Source organism: Mixophyes fleayi, chromosome 5 (assembly GCF_038048845.1).
Source record: "Mixophyes fleayi isolate aMixFle1 chromosome 5, aMixFle1.hap1, whole genome shotgun sequence".
NCBI classification, from domain to species: Eukaryota; Metazoa; Chordata; class Amphibia; order Anura; family Limnodynastidae; genus Mixophyes; species Mixophyes fleayi.
Window position 1 is genome coordinate 187,473,480 of NC_134406.1, and position 22,285 is coordinate 187,495,764.

Sequence of the window (22,285 nt, forward strand, 5' to 3'; positions counted from 1 at the left end):
CTAGGCTTGTTAGTCAAATGTATCAATAAATCACACACTGGCATTCAAAGGGTTAACTTGGTCCAGCTATATTCTTCTTAACAGGCTAATGGATTCGTTAGAGTATCAAGGACGCCACTTACTAAATTTAGATTTAATATACAAAGGTACAGGGTTTTCAAATATATATAAAAAAACAATTAATAAACAATTGACATAACATACACAAGCAAAGTAGTTTAAAATAAAAAGGGTTACATTCAGAGTATAACTTACATGAGTTGTATAATCTGTGCCATAGGAAATTGGCTAGGAAGATGGACAGCTTATCAATATGGATTGATTTTCCCAAAAGACTGACCCAGCTTTTTAAAGATACCTTTACACCCTTCCCCACCTCCTGGGGGGTTGTGGCCTGTGACACTTTTTCAATCACCATTTGTATGTTGCCTGATTTACTACCTAATTCTACTATGTGACCTAACTTTTCTGTGGAGAGTCACACAGACCCAATTTTATTATTAATAAATCCCCTGTGAATTTGTCCATCTTTTGACACCAAACAGGCCTATGTATAGGGTTGTAATTGAGCTTATACTCATTTCCTCAGCTTCTCTGTGTGGCAGAATTCTTAAAGTGACATATGAGCTGCTTCATAATGCTTTTGAGGATTCTGTGGCTGATCACTACTTTTATTAATTTTAAGTGGCATGTTTTAAAACTGAATTATTCATGTCTATATACTATAGCTAAGTCAGCACATGGTCTCTTTGAGCCAGACACCATGCTGAGTGGTTCCTAAAAGTCTATTCAGGTGTTAAGACTTCATCCCAGACAAGGATAAAACTCACTGCAAGGGCCTTTGAAGCTGCTACAGGTGACACTGCTATCTTCTAACACTGGGATGTGCAGAGCCACCAAATACACGCACAACAGACTTTGTGACCTCACATTTTACAATTTATTAGCTCAACTTATCAATGGATTCATTTGATATACCATATTTACACTGCAGTTATGTTTTAGGCCTTATTCCCCACAATTATGTGAAGGATTAACCCTTATAAATAACTGTAAGTTCTCTCTGATCATGACACACAGGAACATAAATATTGGTGGTGGGTGAAGAAAGTGGATTTTAAATTAAGGTTGAGATAGATTTTCTCTATCACGTATTAGCCTAGCATGGAAGGAGAAAGGGCACTACAGGCATATTAGGCTGGAGCTGCCTCAACCCTTAATCAGGTTCTATTCACAGGAGTTTCTTTGCCACAGTTGGAGCAGAAGTTTCCACAGGCTGAGGGCAGGTGGAAAGCGGAGTAAAGGCCAATCACAATTCTGATTGGCTGGATGGTGAAGCCGGCTTCCTTAGCAATGCTCTTATTTGGTAGTGGCAGGAACATGTTGCTAGGTTTATAAGTACACCATCCTGTTTTTAAAAATCAATTCAATTTTAAAGATCCATTGTATATGTGAACTGTTTAATTACATGTGGAAAATTGCATATATGTGGACACTCTCTAAGCCAGGCCTGTCCAACCCAGCATGCCCTTCCAGCTATCAACAGGTTGTCTACTGGCAAAGCTTGCTGGGGCTTGTAGTTTCACAACACCTGGCGGGCCACAGGTTGGACAGGCCTGCTCTAAGCAATTTAATAAACAGCCTAACACACCAAAAGTGATATATGTAATAAAGACAGTCCAGATGTCCTCTCACTTACATGATTTGTTTATGTCGTACATTAGGCTAAACTGAGCAGTATTTTAGGAGACAAGCAGAATTTTTTACTAAAATTGGAAAGTATAAATATATCTTTCACACAATTTAGGTATCACAGTTGAGTTTATATTAGTTTTCCCGGAAGATTGAGAGGTATATGAAAGGAAATTCTCCTTGGGCTGTAAGTTGTGCAGCCATTTTGTATGTTATATTTTACATTAAACTGCAGTTTTGTGCTGTAGCTACATTCTGTTTCTCTCGTTCCAAGAACGTATCCCAGTCAGGTGGTGACAGAGGCAGTTTGATCTGAAAATGGTTCCAGAATCTAGAACACAGAGAGCGAACATGTAGTTATTGTTAGAGATGATATACTAAATGTAAATATACATATATTTTCTGGTGATACATATATATTGTGCACAAGATCACTGATCAATATCCGAGGGACAATGAAAATCCAGGGAGTTAAATGAATGGGATGAGTAGATTAGGAGATTGTACAGATAGGTTGTATGACACATGGACATAGCAAGACAGCTATAGCAGCTGAGGAAATAAATCAGGGGTAAGGGATAGGGAAAGGAAAGACCTGTCACCCAAATCACTAATGGAGAACCTCATACTGCCCAACTGCCCCCATTTAGATGGAGCAGTCTTGATTTGAAGGGACTATTCTGTGATCAGTCAGAATGTTTGTCCCATGCTCACCATGGGAAAGCTAGGGAATGGGGTTAAAGTTAGACACACACCCGGGGTATGTGCAACACCATCAAATTGGCATGACCGTGCCACCAGCATGGCATGACCTGCACCCTTTTGTATAATGCTGGTCTCAACATGTTCTTGGCCTATAGCAGCCATCTTTCCCTTCTTGACTGCCCTTAGGTACTCAGATTCCTATAGGACTTTGGAGTAGATGAGTAACTACAAAAGGGCATTCAGTGTATATAGAAAATCACCATACACTGTCAAAATTATTACCTTTTGTCACATTACACCATGGAAATTGAAATAAATTAAATCAAGCTTTTGTCAGCTGTAGTTACACGTTGTAACTGTCACCATCAAAGTGAAAATAACATTTACAAAATTTCTTAACAATATATATAATTGTATTACTAAAATACCTGGTTTGTATAAGTAAGCATACCCCTAGAGTAACCATTATAAATTTAATTAGGCTAATTGGCCTCCACTTTACAATTATAGTTGTTTTGATTTTTTCAGAATCAAAATGGCTGTTCCTTGAGGATATTACTACTAGTACTGCATTGTAATACAAATAATTCACCATGGTTGGAAAGGTGCTTTCAAAAGGCTCTGGGATAAAGTTGTGGAAATGCACAAGGGAGAAGGTTATAAAAAGATTTCAAAGGCTTTTATCCCTCTAGGAACCGTTCAAAGCATTATTAAGAAGTGAAAAGCGTATGGCACCACCAACACTGTGTCTTGATCAGGCTGTCCCTCCAAACTGGATGACAGTCAGGAGGATATTGATCATGAAAGCTACCAAGAAGCCAATGGCTACTTACAGGTCTTTATAGCTGAGATTGGTCAGTTTGTGCATGTAACAGCTATTTCACAAGCTTTACACAAAGCTGCCCTGTATGGCAGGGTGGCAAGAAAGAAGTCTTTTCTAAAAAAAAATGCCATACTTTCATATGCACTTTGTAAAACAACACATGAAAGATTCTGATACCATGTGGCAAAGGGTAGTAAGGTCAGATGAGACCAAGATAGAACTTTTTGGATTGAACTCCAAGTACTATGTTTGGCGCAAACCAAACACATTATATTACCCAGAACACACCATACCTACTCTGAAGCATAGTGGTGGCAACATTATATTGTGGGGGTATTTCTCTTCAGCGAGGACTGGGCATTTGGTCAGGATTGAAGGGATGATGGATGCTGCCAAGTGCACCCAAGTTCTTGAGTAAAACCTGTGACCCTCTGCTAGACAGCTGAAGATCGGAAGGCGGTTCACCTTCCTGCACCACAATGACTCTACACATACCGCCAAGACAACAATGTACTGGCTTAAGGGTAGGAAGGTGAATGTCCTTGACTGGCTAAGTCAGAGCCCTGACCTAAATCCAATAGAAAATCTCTGGATGGATTTGAAGAGAGCAGTCTATCGCCGCTCACTACATAATTTGACTGAAGTTGAACAATTCTGCAAAGAAGAATGGGCAAATATTCCCCAATCTAGGTACATAAAGCTAGTAGGGACATATCCAAATAGACTGATTGCTGTCATTACAGCAAACGGTGGCTATATAAAGTATTACATCAGTGGACTGATCACTTTCCCAACCCTGTTATTCTAGTATTTCATTTTTTATTAATATTCAGAACTTGTGCCTTTTTTCCGTTAGTTGAATGTTGTAAGGTAAAATGTGTATATAAAGCTGGAAATGTTTGATTTAATTTATTTCAATTTCTTTAGTGTAATGTAACAAAACACAAAAGGTAATGATTTTGACAGGGTATGATGATTTTCTACAGGCACTGTAATAGTTTTCTCTGAGTATGCTTAAAAATAACTAATTATACTTTTAAAGGCTGGAAATGGAACATGGAAAATACTTCATTACAACCACACACCAGAACAAGTTCAAGTACACAAACTACCAGCATCAAACTACCCCACGAATTATGGAGTCATTGGAACATACTGATGATGGTAGATGTCTGGATTCCGTTGAATCCGTGTTTGGAATCCAATATACAAATCATCCCATAGAAGTCCATTTTTTGCTACATGTCTCATGACAGTAGCGCGACATCTTATCTGACAAAAAATAAAACATAACACACAAGCAAAAGTTAACACTTGTCAATGCTCTGTGAATTTTATTTGTATTATCAAAAGTGTCAAAAGCTAGAACATATGAATAGTAATAACATTATTTCTGGTTTAAAATAAGATACCCCTAGGTTTTCCATATGTAGTTTTCTGATGTGTAGTGCCAATTACTTAATTGTTATATACTGTAAGAGGATCGGCAGAGCAGTCTTAACGTATGGGCAGTTGCTCTGGGGCCCCATGAGCATAGAGGCCTCATTGGCTTGTTAGCTTTTTAGTATATTATTCCAGGAGCTTTATTCAGAATCTTCAAACTCTCTTTATTAAAACGTTTAGGTGGCTTAATCCCATCAGTATCAGCTGTACATGTAATCTTGCTGTTGCGAATACATATCTAGACCTTCACAAAAACAATCTACACCTACTAACTGTACGTAAGTGGGTGAGTGGCTGTGTAGATAGTGCACTGCTTTGCCCGAGGGCCTATAATACTGTTAAGAGGGCCCTGAGGATGGGGTGACATCATTATCCTTATTAAAGATGGCGCTGCCTACTGCTTCCTGTAAAGGAGCTGAGCAAATAGTTAAGATGATGGGTTATAACTTTACAGTAAACCAATAGATTAGTAAACTAACATTCATATAACAAAATCTTTGACATGTACACCAACTTTTCCAGGAATATGTTTCCTAACAGGTTCATCAACAAGTTAATAGATTTTAGTGACATACTTATTAAATGCAAATGTTTGAAAACTAGGAGAAAATCTGCCGTATACTAGCTGCATAATATTGTGTGCTTGTTACCCAAAGCAAATGTTTTTGTTTAGTAAAATGACTGGTGGAACTACAAAGGCCTGCATGCTCATGGCTGCCAAGGGCTGTCTGGGATTTCTGGAACTTGTGAAAATACAAGCACCAGCATGCACAGGATCAGTAAAAATTAGATGAACTACAAGTCCCAGCAAATCCTAGGAGCCATTGACTGTTTGGACAAGGTGCACTCGTGGAACAGGTACATCTAATAGAACCTAATGGAACCCCCCCCCCCCTCCCATACACAAAAACAGATTAAAAAATATTTTAATTAAAGCAATAACTCCTCCAAACCATTTGTTTAAATATACTCCTAAATCCATAGATTATCTTCTTTCTTCATTCATGAAGTAGTCAATAGAGATTTAAAATGAAATATGAACATAAATAGAGACTCCTTCATTCATTCTCATTGTGGCTCTGATAAGAGCAAGTAAAGAGCAAGTCCCATTATTATTATTTTTTTATTTTAGATACCTATGTACTATTTCAGGAATAGACCAAGAAGATTATAATATTGATGGCTGCCAGGCATTGCTGGGACTTGTAGTTCATTTCATTTTTCTTTCCACATTTACCCTGACACCCTTGGCACACAAGGTGCCAGATTTAGCTCCAGTGCTATCCAACAGGGTGCTGGTTGTCCCTGAGTGGGACGCCCATTTTTTGTGGGACCCATTCCCTTAGGGATTTCAGACCCATGCTGACCAGGTTGGGGTTGGTTTAATTATGACATGCTGTGGGTCTCCCTGTTGGAGTATGACCAGCCCAGCCTGAGGGAGATTGGTTCTGGTAACTGTTTTGCACTAGGACCTCACACTCGTTTTCCTCCTGCTTTAGCAGCAACAAGCCAAGGTTATAGCACTGATGCTGGCTACTAATTTTCTTGGAGGGATGCAGATTTGTATTTATATATTCCTCTTTGAAGAAAAACTAAATAAATAAATAAAGATATGTGCTGATGCTGTCAACATTATGAGCACATATCTTTACAAGTTAACATCGGAAGCCAAAATAGGTACGCCTCCAAAGAGGCATATCTGGAGATGCAACCAAGTCTATCTAGGCTGCATCTCCAGTGAGCATGTTACACTGAGATGTGCACATCACTACTGTACTCAACATGCACACCCCTGATTCACAATTTTGGGCATAAAATTAACATATATACATCTTACTTATAGCTTTCAATACATGTGCATTTTACAGTACATGCATAGTGCAGCAAATTGGGTTAGTATGTACTACAGTTGAACTTTCTGACTTTCAATTCAGACCCCAAAACTAAAAAGTTTAAACTATACATGAATTGCTTTTTTGTAGAAAAATAGTTTTTTTAATTTGCTCTGTGTTCAGTGTACACCAATATAGCTACACAATAATGCCACAAGAACATGGATAACCCCACGGTAAAGGAAAAAGACATAAAACACATAAATACTAAAAGCATAGCACAGTTTATTCTTTTGTTCGGTTAGATTTATTCTCATTATAATTGCACTTTAAAATGTAGGTTTTCAGTATTAGGAAAGCTGATTATGGTCATGATATATATATATATATATATATATATATATATATATATATATTGTGGCAAAAAGAGGGCAGAGATTGACATATTTTAAGAGGTATCGTAAGAGTTTGACTGACGATCTGTCAATTAAGGTGTTAGATAGGGTTCAATTTTTGCAGACTTAGCTTGAACATACAAAGGTAAAAGAAAGTCTCTAATGGTAATTAGACTAAGGAGAGGGATTGGTTGTATTTACCCCTGTATTGTGTGGCACAACCGATGCCGAACTGGTTGACCACTAACTATGCAGAAGGTCTATGACTATCCAGGACTGGAGTGGCCTGGTGTCATCCTGACAAAAGTGTGCTTTGGATTATTGGTGATGTGTGCATAAAAAGCACCTTTATTCAAGAAAGAAGGCATTGTGTCGGTTATCTGCTGGCTATAATATCTATAATATAAATGTCTAGTGGCGTGTGTTAGTCTGTCTGTGTGTGTGGAAAAAATAAAACCAAGCTGCAGCACCACCTGCTGGGCGGAGTTATACACTGACCTACAAAATTCGTAGTGTGTGTGGGAAAAAAAATCAGAAAGGGCTGAAATTTGGTATGCTAAGATGTTTTTAATTTGTTAATTTAATTTGTTAATTGTTAAAAGTGTTTATAAAGATTTAAAAAATATATATATATATTTCTTGAAGGAGAAGTGACAGTTGGGAGTGGTTGGTGGTTGCCGGGGGTGACAGTTGGGAGTGGTTGGTGGTTGCCGGGGGTGACAGTGGGGAGTGGTTGGTGGTTGAGGCCTGGGCTATGCATGACAAGAACCTTTTTAACACCTTAAGTAGCTTGATTTGACTAGAATGCATGAGTATCATGCATGGGTTAACTTGTATATATATATATATATATATATATATATATATATATATATATAGAACAATTTACCATATGAAAATATGAAGTAGGAGATGTAATCATACCAGGACATACAAAGTAAATAATGGCTTACTTCTTCATAAGGATGGTCACGGTCTGGTCTGTCATTAGGGAAAGACAGGTCGAGGAAATCTACCAAGTAGTTATAGCCCCGTGACAAATCAACAAATTCGTCATCAGTTTCAATCATCTGTAGACAAAGTACGTTACTGATGCAACTAATACTTTAATGCGTTAGATAAACCTCAAATGAAATACAAATCTTTAATCACACAATGAATTGAGGTATGATGACACACTTGCACAAATTGGCAAAAATAAGTTAATTAATAAATTAAGGTCCAAAACAAGAATGGTTTGAAACATGACCATCACAAATAATAATACATTCTGTTACACATCTCTACACATTATTTTTCTTTCACATGAAATTCCAGTTTCAATCACAATCATGTTTAGTAGTCAGGAATCATGTTTGCTAGTACATTGCTAAAATAATACACACCAAAATTAAGAGGGAACAGAAAAATAGTAAATGTAATCTTTCAAAGAGGGCTGTCACCAGAGGTGCGGTATTTCATTTATTTATTATATAGTGACTTACTCACTACGCATCTCTGCCTAGTGCCTGTGAAGCTGGATAAAGCAATTAGAATGCTGAGCTTAATAAAATTAGAGATGGTCACTGACCCCCGTGTTTTGGTTTTGGATTCGGTTTTGGATCTGGATTACCGTCGTGTTTTGGTTTTGGTTTTGGTTTTGCAAAACCGCCATTGCGTGTTTTGGTTTTGGTTTTGGTTTTGTTTGGTTTTGTTTTGCTATTTTTTTGGAAAATCCATGTTTTTGGGCCTAAATTAACCCAATTTAGTGCTCCAACTGTTTTAGAGACAAGTAATCTAATTGTTGAGGTAATAAATCATCCAAAAAAACAGTTTAATTCTTCGTTGGTAGGCCTATTCTACACACAAAACAGATTGTCTTCCTCTCCATCTATGCATATTGGCAATGCAGCCATCGTCTTTGAATGTATATTACACCCTACACTTATAGTTAAATATGTAAAGAAATGGAAAAAGCCAGTTTGGTTTCTGTCTCTCAAGGCCCCCCTCCACTTGTATAAAATACCAAAAAATTCAGCCATTATAGACTGTACAATATTAATTGACATGGAGAAAGCCAGTTTGGTTTCTGTCTTTCTAGGCCCCCCTCCACTTGTATAAAATACCAAAAAATTCAGCCATTATAGACTGTACAATATAAATTGACATGGAAAAAGCCAGTTTGGTTTCTGTCTCTCTAGGCCCCCCTCCAATTGTATAAAATACCCAAAAATTCAGCCATTATAGACTGTACAATATTATGAAAAATGGACAAAGCCAGTTTAGGGTCACTCTGTCTATGACACCCTACCCTTAAGGATAAATTGCCCTAACAGCAGCCTTTCAAGATGGTATGTGATATGGAAATGCCACAAGTCCCTTTCCTCTTTGGGGGTAGATTGCACCCTACACTTACATAGAAAGTTTTAAAAAGATGTTATCGGCATCATCTTCAGCTTAATCCTCACCCTCATCAGTGTGTACGTCATCATCACAGACTATCAATTCATCGACGCTTGAATCCGCCATTAGAGAACAGTCAGTGCTTGGATGTCTTGGATGGTGAAGGCCTTCCTCGTGGAAGATGTAGTTAATTTTTATAAACATCATTTTCTCCACATTTTTGGGAAGTAACCTTCTACGGCGATCACTGACTAAGTTCCCTGCTGTGCTGAACACTCGTTCAGAGTACACACTGGAGGGTGGGCAGCTTAGGTATTGCAAAGCAAGTTTGTACATGGGTTTCCAAATGGCCTGCTTTTCTTCCCAGTAAGGAAAGGGACTGTCTGACATTTCCATATCAACTACCTCTTGAAAGTAATCCTCCACCATCCTTTGCATGTTTATACTCATATTGGATGGAGTTATGGGCAAAGTGACACATTTTTTTGAAAAATCCTTCAAACCAGCCCAGATGTTAAATTGTTCTGGTCTGCCCCCTGTGTCTTCCCTGCTTCTTTTTTGGAAATTTAATTTTTTACGAGCAACAGCTTGAGAAAGTGAAGGAGGACACGTCGTCAAGCCGAGGCCCAGTTCAGCGGCCAACTTGCTGAGCAATGGCTCCTTGCAAAAGTTCACATCTCGCTCATTTACAAGTAAAGACTCAATGTAGATTTTAAACCTTGGATCAAGCACAGTGGCCAAAACGTACTGATCCGAGTTCAAGATCTTAATAACTCGAGGATCATTGTGAAGCGAATTAAGTACTTGATCGACAAGGCCAACATACTTTGCTGAATTGCTTGCTTTCAGCTCCTCCTTCATTTTCTCAAGCTGCTTTTCCAATAGTCTAATTAAAGGAATGACTTGGCTCAAACTAGCAGAGTCTGCACTGACCTCACATGTCACAACTTCAAATGGTTTCAGCACCTTGCACAGCACTGAAAGGATTCCCCACTGTGCAAGAGTGAAATAATCCCAGTGGGCTGTCACAGTCATATAGTCTTTGGTTTGGCCACTTCCACTTGTCCACATATCTGTGGTTAAGTGAACAGTGGGCAGAATGGCATTTTTCAGCGCAATCTCTACATTTTTACACACTTTTTGGTATAGTTGTGGAATAGCTTTACGGGAGAAATGGTGTCGCGATGGAATTCTGTAACGCGGACACAAAACCTCAATTAACTGTGAAAAACCAGCTGCGTTTATTGTGGAGATTGGACGCAGATCTAACACTAACATTGCAGCCATGGCGTCTGTGATTCGCTTGGCGACTGGGTGACTGCTGTCATATTTGCTTCCCCTCGCAAATGATTGTTTCACAGTTAATTGCTGAAATGTAGGACTGCTCATTTTATTAACCTGCCTCTGGGATGACGATTCACCCCCAGCAGCAGCAACAGCAGCAGCAGGACTAACACTTTCTTCAGAGGAATCAATAATAGTGCCGGAGTCATCCAGCCTTAAGTGGGATGCCGGGCTAACTCCGAGCGCTACTGAGGATATTGATGAGGATGGTGTGGTGGGTGTATTTTGTAGCCGTCGGTATGTCGGTGAGCGGAGGGTCTTAGCTGATGAGGGAGTGCTTGTATTCTTTTGGGAAGAACTTTCAGCTTTTCCCAACACTTTGCCATGAACTCTCGTTAAATGGCGTAACATAGACGAGGTTCCAAGATGGTTAAGGTCCCTCCCTCGACTGACTGTGGCTTCACATACACTACAAATGGCTATACAATTGTTGTCTGGATTTGGGTAGAAATAATTCCACACATAAGAAGTGGATTTTTTTGTTTTATGCCCAGGCATGACAATGGCCTTTTTCTTGTCACGTGCCAGAACTGCTGCCACTGGTGCAGGACTTACACAAACAACCTCATTCTCATCAACATCCTCATTAGCGCCCTCGTCGCCTACACAAATCTCCCCCTCATCCTCTTCTAATTCCAAAGTGGCATCCTCAATTTGGGTATCACCGGCTACACTCGGGCTATTAAGGCACACATCAGCAGAATGCTCACGATTAGACATCCCACTGTTGGATGGACTCTCCACAGGGATTGTTGTCATTTGTGAATCAGAGCAAATATTCTCCTGTAATGCCTCACTGTTATCTTGCAGCTCGGCTTTGACGCGTAACAGTAGTTATGCACCAATAGTAGGCTGGGTAACTTTTTGGGATCTGCCACTAATAGCCAAAGGTGAAGGCCTCATTCTCTCTTTGCCACTGCGTGTGTAAAATGGCATGCTTGCAATTTTTTTTTTATCGTCACTTAACTTTTGCTCAGTTACACTTCTTTTTCGATTCAATACAGTAAATTTTTTTTGGGTTTTTGTTTTTTGCACTAATTTGAAAACACTCTGTTGTTTGACATCGCCTTGGCCAGATAACGTACTGGGAACACTAACATCAGGACTGGTGACAGAACCTGGTTGCTCATTCAGATCATATGTGGACTGCTTTGAATCCATTCTGAGCGCAAACCACTGGGGAGTGCTAAAAATTATTTAGTAGATACTGCTGACAGTTATGACTTTTGACAGCCAGAAATATTAATTCACAATTAGGGAGGACACCCCAAAAGCACTGAGGAGTGCTAAAAATTATTTAGTAGATACTGCTGACAGATATGACTTTTGACAGCCAGAAATTTTAATGCACAATTAGGGAGGACACCCCAAAAGCACTGAGGAGTGCTAAAAATTATTTAGTAGATACTGCTGACAGATATGACTTTTGACAGCCAGAAATATTAATGCACAATTAGGGAGGACACCCCAAAAGCACTAAGGAGTGCTAAAAATTATTTAGTAGATACTGCTGACAGATATGACTTTTGACAGCCTGAAATATTAATGCACAATTAGGGAGGACACCCCAAAAGCACTGAGGAGTGCTAAAAATTATTTAGTAGATACTGCTGACAGATATGACTTTTGACAGCCAGAAATATTAATGCACAATTAGGGAGGACACCCCAAAAGCACTGAGGAGTGCTAAAAATTATTTAGTAGATACTGCTGACAGATATGACTTTTGACAGCCAGAAATATTAATGCACAATTAGGGAGGACACCCCAAAAGCACTGAGGAGTGCTAAAAATTATTTAGTAGATACTGCTGACAGATATGACTTTTGACAGCCAGAAATATTAATGCACAATTAGGGAGGACACCCCAAAAGCACTGAGGAGTGCTAAAAATTATTTAGTAGATACTGCTGACAGATATGACTTTTGACAGCCAGAAATATTAATGCACAATTAGGGAGGACACCCCAAAAGCACTGAGGAGTGCTAAAAATTATTTAGTAGATACTGCTGACAGATATGACTTTTGACAGCCAGAAATTTTAATGCACAATTAGGGAGGACACCCCAAAAGCACTGAGGAGTGCTAAAAATTATTTAGTAGATACTGCTGACAGATATGACTTTTGACAGCCAGAAATATTAATGCACAATTAGGGAGGACACCCCAAAAGCACTAAGGAGTGCTAAAAATTATTTAGTAGATACTGCTGACAGATATGACTTTTGACAGCCTGAAATATTAATGCACAATTAGGGAGGACACCCCAAAAGCACTGAGGATTGCTAAAAATTATTTAGTAGATACTGCTGACAGATATGACTTTTGACAGCCAGAAATATTAATGCACAATTAGGGAGGACACCCCAAAAGCACTGAGGAGTGCTAAAAATTATTTAGTAGATACTGCTGACAGATATGACTTTTGACAGCCAGAAATATTAATGCACAATTAGGGAGGACACCCCAAAAGCACTGAGGAGTGCTAAAAATTATTTAGTAGATACTGCTGACAGATATGACTTTTGACAGCCAGAAATATTAATGCACAATTAGGGAGGACACCCCAAAAGCACTGAGGAGTGCTAAAAATTATTTAGTAGATACTGCTGACAGATATGACTTTTGACAGCCAGAAATATTAATGCACAATTAGGGAGGACACCCCAAAAGCACTGAGGAGTGCTAAAAATTATTTAGTAGATACTGCTGACAGATATGACTTTTGACAGCCAGAAATATTAATGCACAATTAGGGAGGACACCCCAAAAGCACTGAGGAGTGCTAAAAATTATTTAGTAGATACTGCTGACAGATATGACTTTTGACAGCCAGAAATATTTATGCACAATTATGGGGGACACCCCAAAAGCGCTGGGGAGTGCCAAATATGAAGAAAAAATAATAAACCTCTATCCTTCTCTCTGCACTAGCGATTTTGGTTAGAGCAATTGCAAGAACAATATTGTATTCTCTGTCCCTGCTCTAATTAGCCTATGACTACACCCTGCGCTCTCCCTCTGTCAAATGGCGATGGATTGCTGTGGAGGCGTGTATTTATAAAGTTGAAGTATCGCGAGAACCGAGCCCCGAGATCCGACGACGTCATAATGACGTTCGGCCTCGATTTGGATTCGGAATGGGCGGGAGAGTACCGAGCTGCTCAGCTCGGTACTCGGATACCCAAAGTTCGGGTGGGTTCGGTTCTCGGAGAACCGGACCCGCCCATCTCTAAATAAAATACAGTCTGTATCCTAGTTAAAAATGGTGAAATAGTTAATATAAAGTACACCACACACCATTCATTTTACATCATCACAGGTTCTTTTTCAGCTAGTCATGTAAGCACCTGTGCACACATACTCTGCAGAATCATCCTGCAAAAATACACTGAGCAGTACATTGTCAACTTGGTCTATTTTGGTGGACAGTGGAGAGTTTCATGACAGAAAGTACAGGGTCATGTACATGGCCAGATTAAAGTGGGGGGCACGTGCCCCGGGCCCCCCTCTCTCTGAGGCCCCCCCGCCGCCTGCATGACCCCCTCTGTTGACTGCAGCCGCGGTGCTGCTGACAAAGAGTGGTCGCATGTGTCAGTGGAGACCCCGCCGACCGCCGCATATGACAGCTGTCAGTTGCGTTTTAAGTAATAAGAGGAAAGAAAAGAGAGGGTTTAATTGAGATGCACTATTCACAACCATGTGATGGAATGGGAATTGTATAAGGTATCCGATTGTTAAAATATAACTTTTAATTGTAGCTTTATAAAATTACAGCTAAATATAAATACAAAGTTTTTTTAAAAAAAATGTTTTTTTATTAAAATTAGAGTAAAATATAAAAATAGAGGATTGTCCCTAAATTTGTCTCAAAATTGTTACATCCTACGGGTAAAGGCAATGTTATTCCGTAGGGGTGTATCGAGTATCTTATATCCTAAGTTCTCTAGATTCCAAAGCCTCATATTCCACCAAGGAGGTTATTCCTGCTCATATGGTGGAGATTAAATATACACTTCCTTCAGAGTCTAAAATAGAACTTCTAAAAGGACAATATCGTGTTCAGAGTTCGTCCCGGGGTATTGGAGTCAGATTAGCTTTAATCATATGCATAAGTTAGCAATCCATATCATGATAAATTTTACAGCAAATATAAGGTTAGAAGGAATTAATCAGACCACTTAAAATTCTCCGTAATTAGTTGATCTAATTGTTATTCCAGGTTTCACTGATTGTCCTTTTCTAAATGTCCAGTTTACACTAGAAATTAGCCTTATTCCTAGAGTCAGAACTATTAGAGATTCATACTAAACAAAATCAGCAATATATTAGAGTATTCACAATGATTCTTGTATGTGCCACCAAAAGAGCATAATTCGTAATATGTACTCATGATTTATTATTAGGAATTGAATGAGACAGACCGTAGAGATTAGTATTATCTGTCCGTTTATATAAGCACAAAACAAATAATGAGGATGTGCGTGTACGATCTGTCTCAGAAGACCTTAGGAGACAAATCGTTTTAAGAGCATACTTGGTGACAGATATATAATGTTATACACTACAATCATCATATAATCACTGTGTGCACTCACAATCTATTCTATTAATGTGGATGAGATAAACTTTGCAAATAATATGTTTTGCTACATGGTCACAATATTATAAGCATTATGTGACAAGATTTACGGAAAAGTGCAACAACTCATGCACGGAGTGAATCAGTAAATATTTGATACAGGATTAATACCTGGATCTTATACACATTATCCTTTTATATTTGTTTGCTCATTCAATTACGAATGTGATCATTATCAATACGATCATACTAACACTATCTCCTCACATTCATCTGCTTATTGTATATAGTGTGCAAAATATTTAATGAACCTCATGGGGATGATTGGAATAACAATTAGATCAACTAATGTATTTATATTTCGCTGTCATTTTATAAAGCTACAATTAAAAGTTATATTTTAACAATCGGATACCTTATACAATTCCCATTCCATCACATGGTTGTGAATAGTGCATCTCAATTAAACCCTCTCTTTTCTGTTCTCTTATTACTTAAATCTTGCCTATGGGCTATGATGCACCCCTCGCTCAATAAGGAATTACAATTCTGAAATTATAATTTATATAATCTTAGAGGGTATTTCTTCACTCCATACATTTGGTGCGACCGCATCCACTTCCCCTATCCCTACTTTAGCTGTCAGTTGCGGTCAGACAGCAACTGACATCAGGCTGTCAGATGCGGCGGTCGGCGGAGTCTCCACTGACACATGCGACCACTCTTTGTCAGCAGCACCATGGCTGCTCTACAATCCAAAATGGCCGAAATGGAGCTGCTGCGCATGTGCAGCCACAGCAGCTCCTCCTCGGCATGAAGAGAGTAGGTGAGTTGCCTACTCTCTATATAATTAAATATATCTAGAAGACCCTTCATTATGAAGGGTCTTCTTAAATATGTATATACGTATGATTATTCATCTTATGTATATAAATATATAAGAAGACACTTCATAGCAAGATTATTACTTGACTGCTTGATGTACATATATATATATATATATATTTTTTTTTTTATTTTTTTTTCTGGCTACATTTGATATATTTAATCAAGCAGTCAAGTGCTATGAAGGGTCTTCTTAAATATGTATATATATGATTATTTATTTGACCAGTTATGCTTTTTCAATAAATATACATTAAACATTAAGATTAGACTGGTAACGCCAATGCCAGAGTGGCAGATTTTATTTTATTAATCATTGGTAAAGTAATTACTGAAGCCATCCACTTATATTAACGTTTGAATAAAATAGTAGTATGTATGTGTATATATATATATATATATTTATATAAACACATTTATGTAATATAATTAAAGCTTTAACATAATTAGATAATTACTTTATCAATGATTAATAAAATAGAGGTATATGAGATAGATTATATATATATATATATATATATATATATATATATATATATAGTGGATGCAGGGGGGGCACAGCGTGTGTGGATGCAGAGGGGCACAGAGTGTGTGGATACAGAGGGGCACAGAGTGTGTGGATGCAGAGGGGCACAGAGTGTGTGGAGATGATCCAGGGGCACAGAGTGAGTTAGCTGTAAATTATTCTTTGACAGAAATATTATAGAAAAAAATATAAAAATATTATTTTTCCTTGGATTTATGTGTAATATTTTTGCAAACAACTTACTAAGTATTTCCGTCCTGACCTAAATACTTATTACGTTATTTTGACCCAACTACTTATAAAACAGGACTGCTCAGTAATTATTTTGGAGGGGTGCCTTGAATAAATTATGGATACTCTAAAGGTGCCGCGAACTGCAAAAGTTTGGGAACCACTGCCTTAATTTTAGATTTTAGGGGCCCCCCTGTCTTAAGTGCCCCGGGCCCCCAAAGCCTTAATCCAGCTCTGGGAATGTAGTAAGTGGAAATTGTACTGTCACGTTTTCAATCTGCTGGCACTCAATGTGATGGTAATCTGCCAACTAGAGCTGATACAGAGTTGGATGTTATCTAGTTTACAGTATGCATTTGAATGTGTACAGTTCTGGTATTATTCTTCATTGTCTTTCTTTGTATATTATTATATACTATATATGAAACATAGAAAATATTGTAAAAAAAATGGGAAGAGCAAAGCCAATATCGATAATTTATGGCATATTGACATTTGAAATAACAATTAATGGCTGACATTCCTAGGAGACGAGGTGTGCATGGGTGATATCTTCTAAAATCGACACAGAATATGTGGATTTTCTTTTTTCTAATAGTACATTGAACATTAGGTACTGGAAATAGTTGACAACTAAAATATACATTTTAGAGAAAGCCATGTAAATTTCATGTTGACTAGCAATTTTAGGTATTAAGAAGCTGTGCATGTGTTTGTATGCTAATGAAATTATTTCTTAAAATAATTATCAGTCAGTGACAAGTAGGAACATACATACACTATATGGACAAAAGTATTCAGACGCTTGCCTATTACACCAACAGGGACTCTAATAGCATTGTATTCAAATACATATACTTTAAGATGAAGTTGGCCCCTTTTTGCAGCAATATCAGCTTCCACTGTTCTTGGAAGGCTTTCCACAGGATGTTGGTATGTTTCTGTGGGAGTTTGTGCTCATTCATACTGTAGAGCATTTATGAGGTCAGGCACTGATGATGGACAAGAAGGCCTGGATCGCAATCTCTGTTCCAGTTCATCCCAAAGGCGTTCAATGGGGTTGAGGTCAGGGCTTTGTACGGGCCAGTCAAATTCTTCCACACTGAACTGAAAATAAGCCCTAGAGACTCAGAACCAGCTGTAGCAACAGAACTGATGCTACTGGTAAAGCCACTTGTACTGGAGAATAAACACTGGATAGTGCAAAGTTCTTACTGAAATAAGCACTCTTGCTGAATGCAGAATATTGCAGGAAGATGAGCAGCTTGGAAATGCAGAGTACTTGTAGAAAGATGAGCTCCGGGTAATCCAGAATATTTGAAGCAAGATATGCATTTGGAATTGCAGGTAATTGAAAGGAGATTTGCAAGTGAAGGTCATTTGGTAATGCAGGATGCTCACAGAAGATGATCACAGGGTAATCAGGAACAGTGCAGGAACAACTGGAACCTGGAGCCAAGAACTATCCTCAGGAGAGAAGTGTTTTGTTCTGGCATTGAACAGATCCCAGCAGCAGGTTTAAATTGGGTGTTCCAAACAACTATTGACTGCACAGTTCATGTGAGCAAAGCTGTCAATCAGATCATCAGTTTGGTCTGGAAAGATCACCTAATGGCAGCCAACACGGCCACACCCATGCAGCAAAACAAACAATATGTATTTGTTAACAAACGGAGGGACCCGGGTAGTCGTGATATGTAGTCGTGGTGGATGTGGTAAGTGCGGCTAAGACCCCGATGTGTGACAGGGACACAGTCATGTTGGAATGGAAAAGGGCCTTCCCTAAACTGTTGCCACAAAGTTGAAAATATAGCATTGTCCAAAATGGTATGCTGAAGCATTAAGATTGCCCTTAAGGGACCTAGCCCAAGCTCTAGAAAACAGTCTCATACCATTATCCCTCCTCCACCAAACTCCACAGTTGGCATAATGCAGTCAGGCAGGTAACATTCTCCCGGTATCCGCCAAACTCAAACATCTGACTGCCAAACATCACACAAATGTTACGAGCTGCAGCGATGTTCACAGCCGCCGTGACTCACTCTCTGTGCTCCCCAGCATCCTGGCCGTTACCTTGACGACCGGGACATCCCTATTGGGCATGGCCCGACCGTTGCTAAGGCAACGGTCAGACACTAATTCCCTCAGCGGTGCTTCCCGGCAATGTAAGGAATCAAGGCGCGTGCGCAGCACCCCCACCAGCCGGCAGGCTAATTAAATAAATTTACTATTTATTAACAGGGGCTGTGGATACTTCCAGAGATAGGCTCTGATTGGCTGCAATTGGTATTTAAGGCAGGTCTTAGCCTCCCTGCCGGTTATAGCGTCCAGTTTCCATGTCAGCTAACCTCCTCCTGTGCTGTGTTTGGTGAAAGCCTTTTGGATTGATTACTGTGTATGACCCCTGCCTGTACCTTGGACCTTGCCTGCTTGTCTGTGACCCTGACCCTTTTGCCTGTACCTTGAACCCCGCTGTGTTGCCTGTGACCCTGACCTTTGGCGTGTTATTGGACCATTCTGCTTGCTAGTGACCTCTGACCTCGGCTTACATCTGACCATCCAATGCCATCTACTCTGTCTCCTGGCCTGCTGCTAATGTTCTGCATTACAAACTTGCACTACATCTGGAGTTAAGTCCTGGGGGCATCTGAGTACCGGTGAGTGTATAAAGCTCTATGGGAAAGGTGGCTGCTAAAGGTGAAGACCTCCACCAACTAGTTCTGTAAGTTTGTGAACAGACCGTCAACCTAACACAGAGAAGCGTGATTCGTTACTTAAAAAAAGAACACGTTTCCACTGCTCCACAGTCCAGTGTCGGTGTGTTTTACACCACTCCATCCAACGCTTGGCAGTGGTCTTGGTGGTGTGAGGCGTGCATGCAGCTGCTCGGCCATGGAAAGCCTTTCCATTAAGCTCCCTGCACAGTTTTTGAGCTTACATTAATGCCAGTGGAAGTTCGGAACTATTCAGCAGAGCGTTGCCAACTTTTACGCACCATGCGCCTTAGCAGTCGTTGGCCACACTCTGTGATTTTACGTGGTCTTCTGCTTCATGGCTGAGTTGCTGTTGTTCCTAAATGCTTCCACTTTCTAATAATATCACTTACAGTTGACCGTGGAATATCCAGGAGGGATGAAAGTTCACGAACCGTATTATTACAAAAGTGGCATCCTATCACAGTACCACACTTGAAGTCACTGAGCTCTTCAGAATGACCCATTTTGTATCACAAATGTTTGCAAATGGAGAATGCGTGGCTAGGTGCTTGATTTTATACACCTCTGGCAACAGGTCTGATTGAAACACCTCAATTCAAAAATTAACAGGTGTGGCTAACTACTTTTGTCCATTGTATTGTTTCATTGCAATGGGATTGGTCACCTGTTTGTTTGACTTCTATGTATTTTATGTTCCTATCCTCACTTGGTTAAGACTGAGTTATCCATCTTTACAAAACTTGAAATCCCTATACTTTAGGTCAATTTAGGACTGAAACATATCCAGGGCCTGATCAACCAATAGGCTGATCATGCTGCAGCCTGAGGCACTGGGTACCAGGTAGCATGGCAGGAGCTTCCAGGGCTGTCTGGTATTGTTGGGGTCAGCCCTGGTCAAATGGGGGCAAATCCGACAGTCACTATGCAGACAGGTAGCCTGACAGCAAATCCGTTGCTGTTAGCTGCTGGGCAGTGCAGCCACATTGCTCTTAGTTTGGCCTTGCGAGATTATCAAATAACAAGACTGGAATAAGTACTGTCTGCAGCCACACCCACTGAAATCTAACAGCAAGTGGATTTGCTGCCAGGCTGCCTGTCATGTAGAAGACTGCTGTGTTTGACAAAAGTAAGTATGGGGGAGGGTAGGTGGCTGCAGGAGGGAAGTTAATGACAATGGTTTGCGGAGGGTTGAATGGCTGCAGGTGGGAGGTAATGAAAATGGCTGCAGGAAGGGGTAATGAAAATGGCTGCAGGAAGAGTAATGGAAATGGGTGAAGGGGGGGTAATTAAAATGGCTTGAGAGGGGATAATAAAAATGGCTGAAAGAGGGATAATAAAATGGTTGTGGGGGTATTTAAAAAATAGAGCAGCTTTGGTGCAAGGAGCATGATCTCTGTATTGTTCGGCTGTTACATCAGAGGCAGTGCTAAGGAGGGGTCACAGGTGGATAGCAATGAGAGATGGGAAAGGGGTCAGAAGAAATAACTTAGGAGAAGGGGTATCCAATAGTCAGAAGGAGATGACTAGGTGAAGGTGCATAGGGATATTTAAATGTCAGAGGGAGATGATGTTGAAAGGTAAATAAGTATAATATATGTATGGAATCCCCCTCTAAAAGTCCTGTATTTGCCCATGACCAGGGGTATCAAAACAGCAGAATATAAAGCAAAAAAGAAGCCAGATATAGTTACAAAATTATCATAACAGAGTCCTGGACATGTTGTAAAAAGTCCCTGAATCTGCTATAAAAACATGCATAAATATGGAGAACATGGAAAGGAGATATCATTTAAACAATAACGATGTATCTAGCAAAGCATAAGAATGCTGCTTGTAAAATGTATATGTGGTACCAGAAGTCATCTGATGACAGGCTGAACAAATCACTAGGGGACTGATGTGCATCGTTTGTACTAAGGGTGTGCAAAGGCCACTTTGGGGGTTTGGGTTCTGATTAGCTTGAGGTTTTGGGTTCTGATTTGTTTTGCCAAAACACCCCACGAAAGGTTTTGGTTCTGATTTTGGGTTCTGATTTTTTTTTTTTAAAAAAGCATAAAAAGTGCTAAAATCCATATTTCTGCTTTTTTTTTCCACTCCTACACTATTATTAACCTCAATAACATTCATTTCCACTAATTTCCAGTCTATTGTGAACAACTCACACCTCATAATATTATTTTTAGTCCAAAAGGTTGCACCGAGGTAGCTGGATGTCTAAGCAAAGCGACACAAGTGGGCGGCACAAACACGTGGCCCATCGTAGGTGGCTGTGTAGGCTTGAATGGCTTTTTTGCTGCTCCTCCATCCTTTGCAGCATATAGAGGGTGGATTTCAAGCGCGTCAATACCTCTTGTTTTAGTTGATGGCAGGGCAGGTGCATGCTTTTTTGATGTAGCAGGAACAGTGAACGTAGTTTAATATCTGATACTAATATTTATGCACTGCAGGAACAGTGAAAGTACTTTAATATCTGATACTAATATATTTATGCACTGCAGGAACAGTGAACGTACTTTAATATCTGATACTAATATTTATGCACTGCAGGAACAGTGAACGTACTTTAATATTTGATACTAATATATTTATGCACTGCAGGAACAGTGAACGTACTTTAATATCTGATACTAATATTTATGCACTGCAGGAACAGTGAACGTACTTTAATATTTGATACTAATATATTTATGCGCTGCAGGAACAGTGAACGTACTTTAATATCTGATA

General features: G+C 39.4%; 1 protein-coding gene across 1 annotated transcript in view; it reads right to left on the reverse strand.

The window, feature by feature from the left end:
- Positions 1-1,740: 1,740 nt before the first annotated feature.
- The window catches only part of LOC142158849 (cytidine monophosphate-N-acetylneuraminic acid hydroxylase-like), a 91,607-nt gene continuing 71,062 nt past the window's right edge, over positions 1,741-22,285 (reverse strand). Inside the window, exons 12-14 of the mRNA XM_075213168.1 lie at positions 7,844-7,960; positions 4,377-4,492; positions 1,741-2,023 (exon numbers count right to left, since the gene is read on the reverse strand). Of these exons, the coding sequence (XP_075069269.1) occupies positions 1,912-2,023; positions 4,377-4,492; positions 7,844-7,960 (345 nt within the window). The 3' untranslated portion in view covers positions 1,741-1,911. The remainder of the gene's footprint in view (positions 2,024-4,376; positions 4,493-7,843; positions 7,961-22,285) is intronic.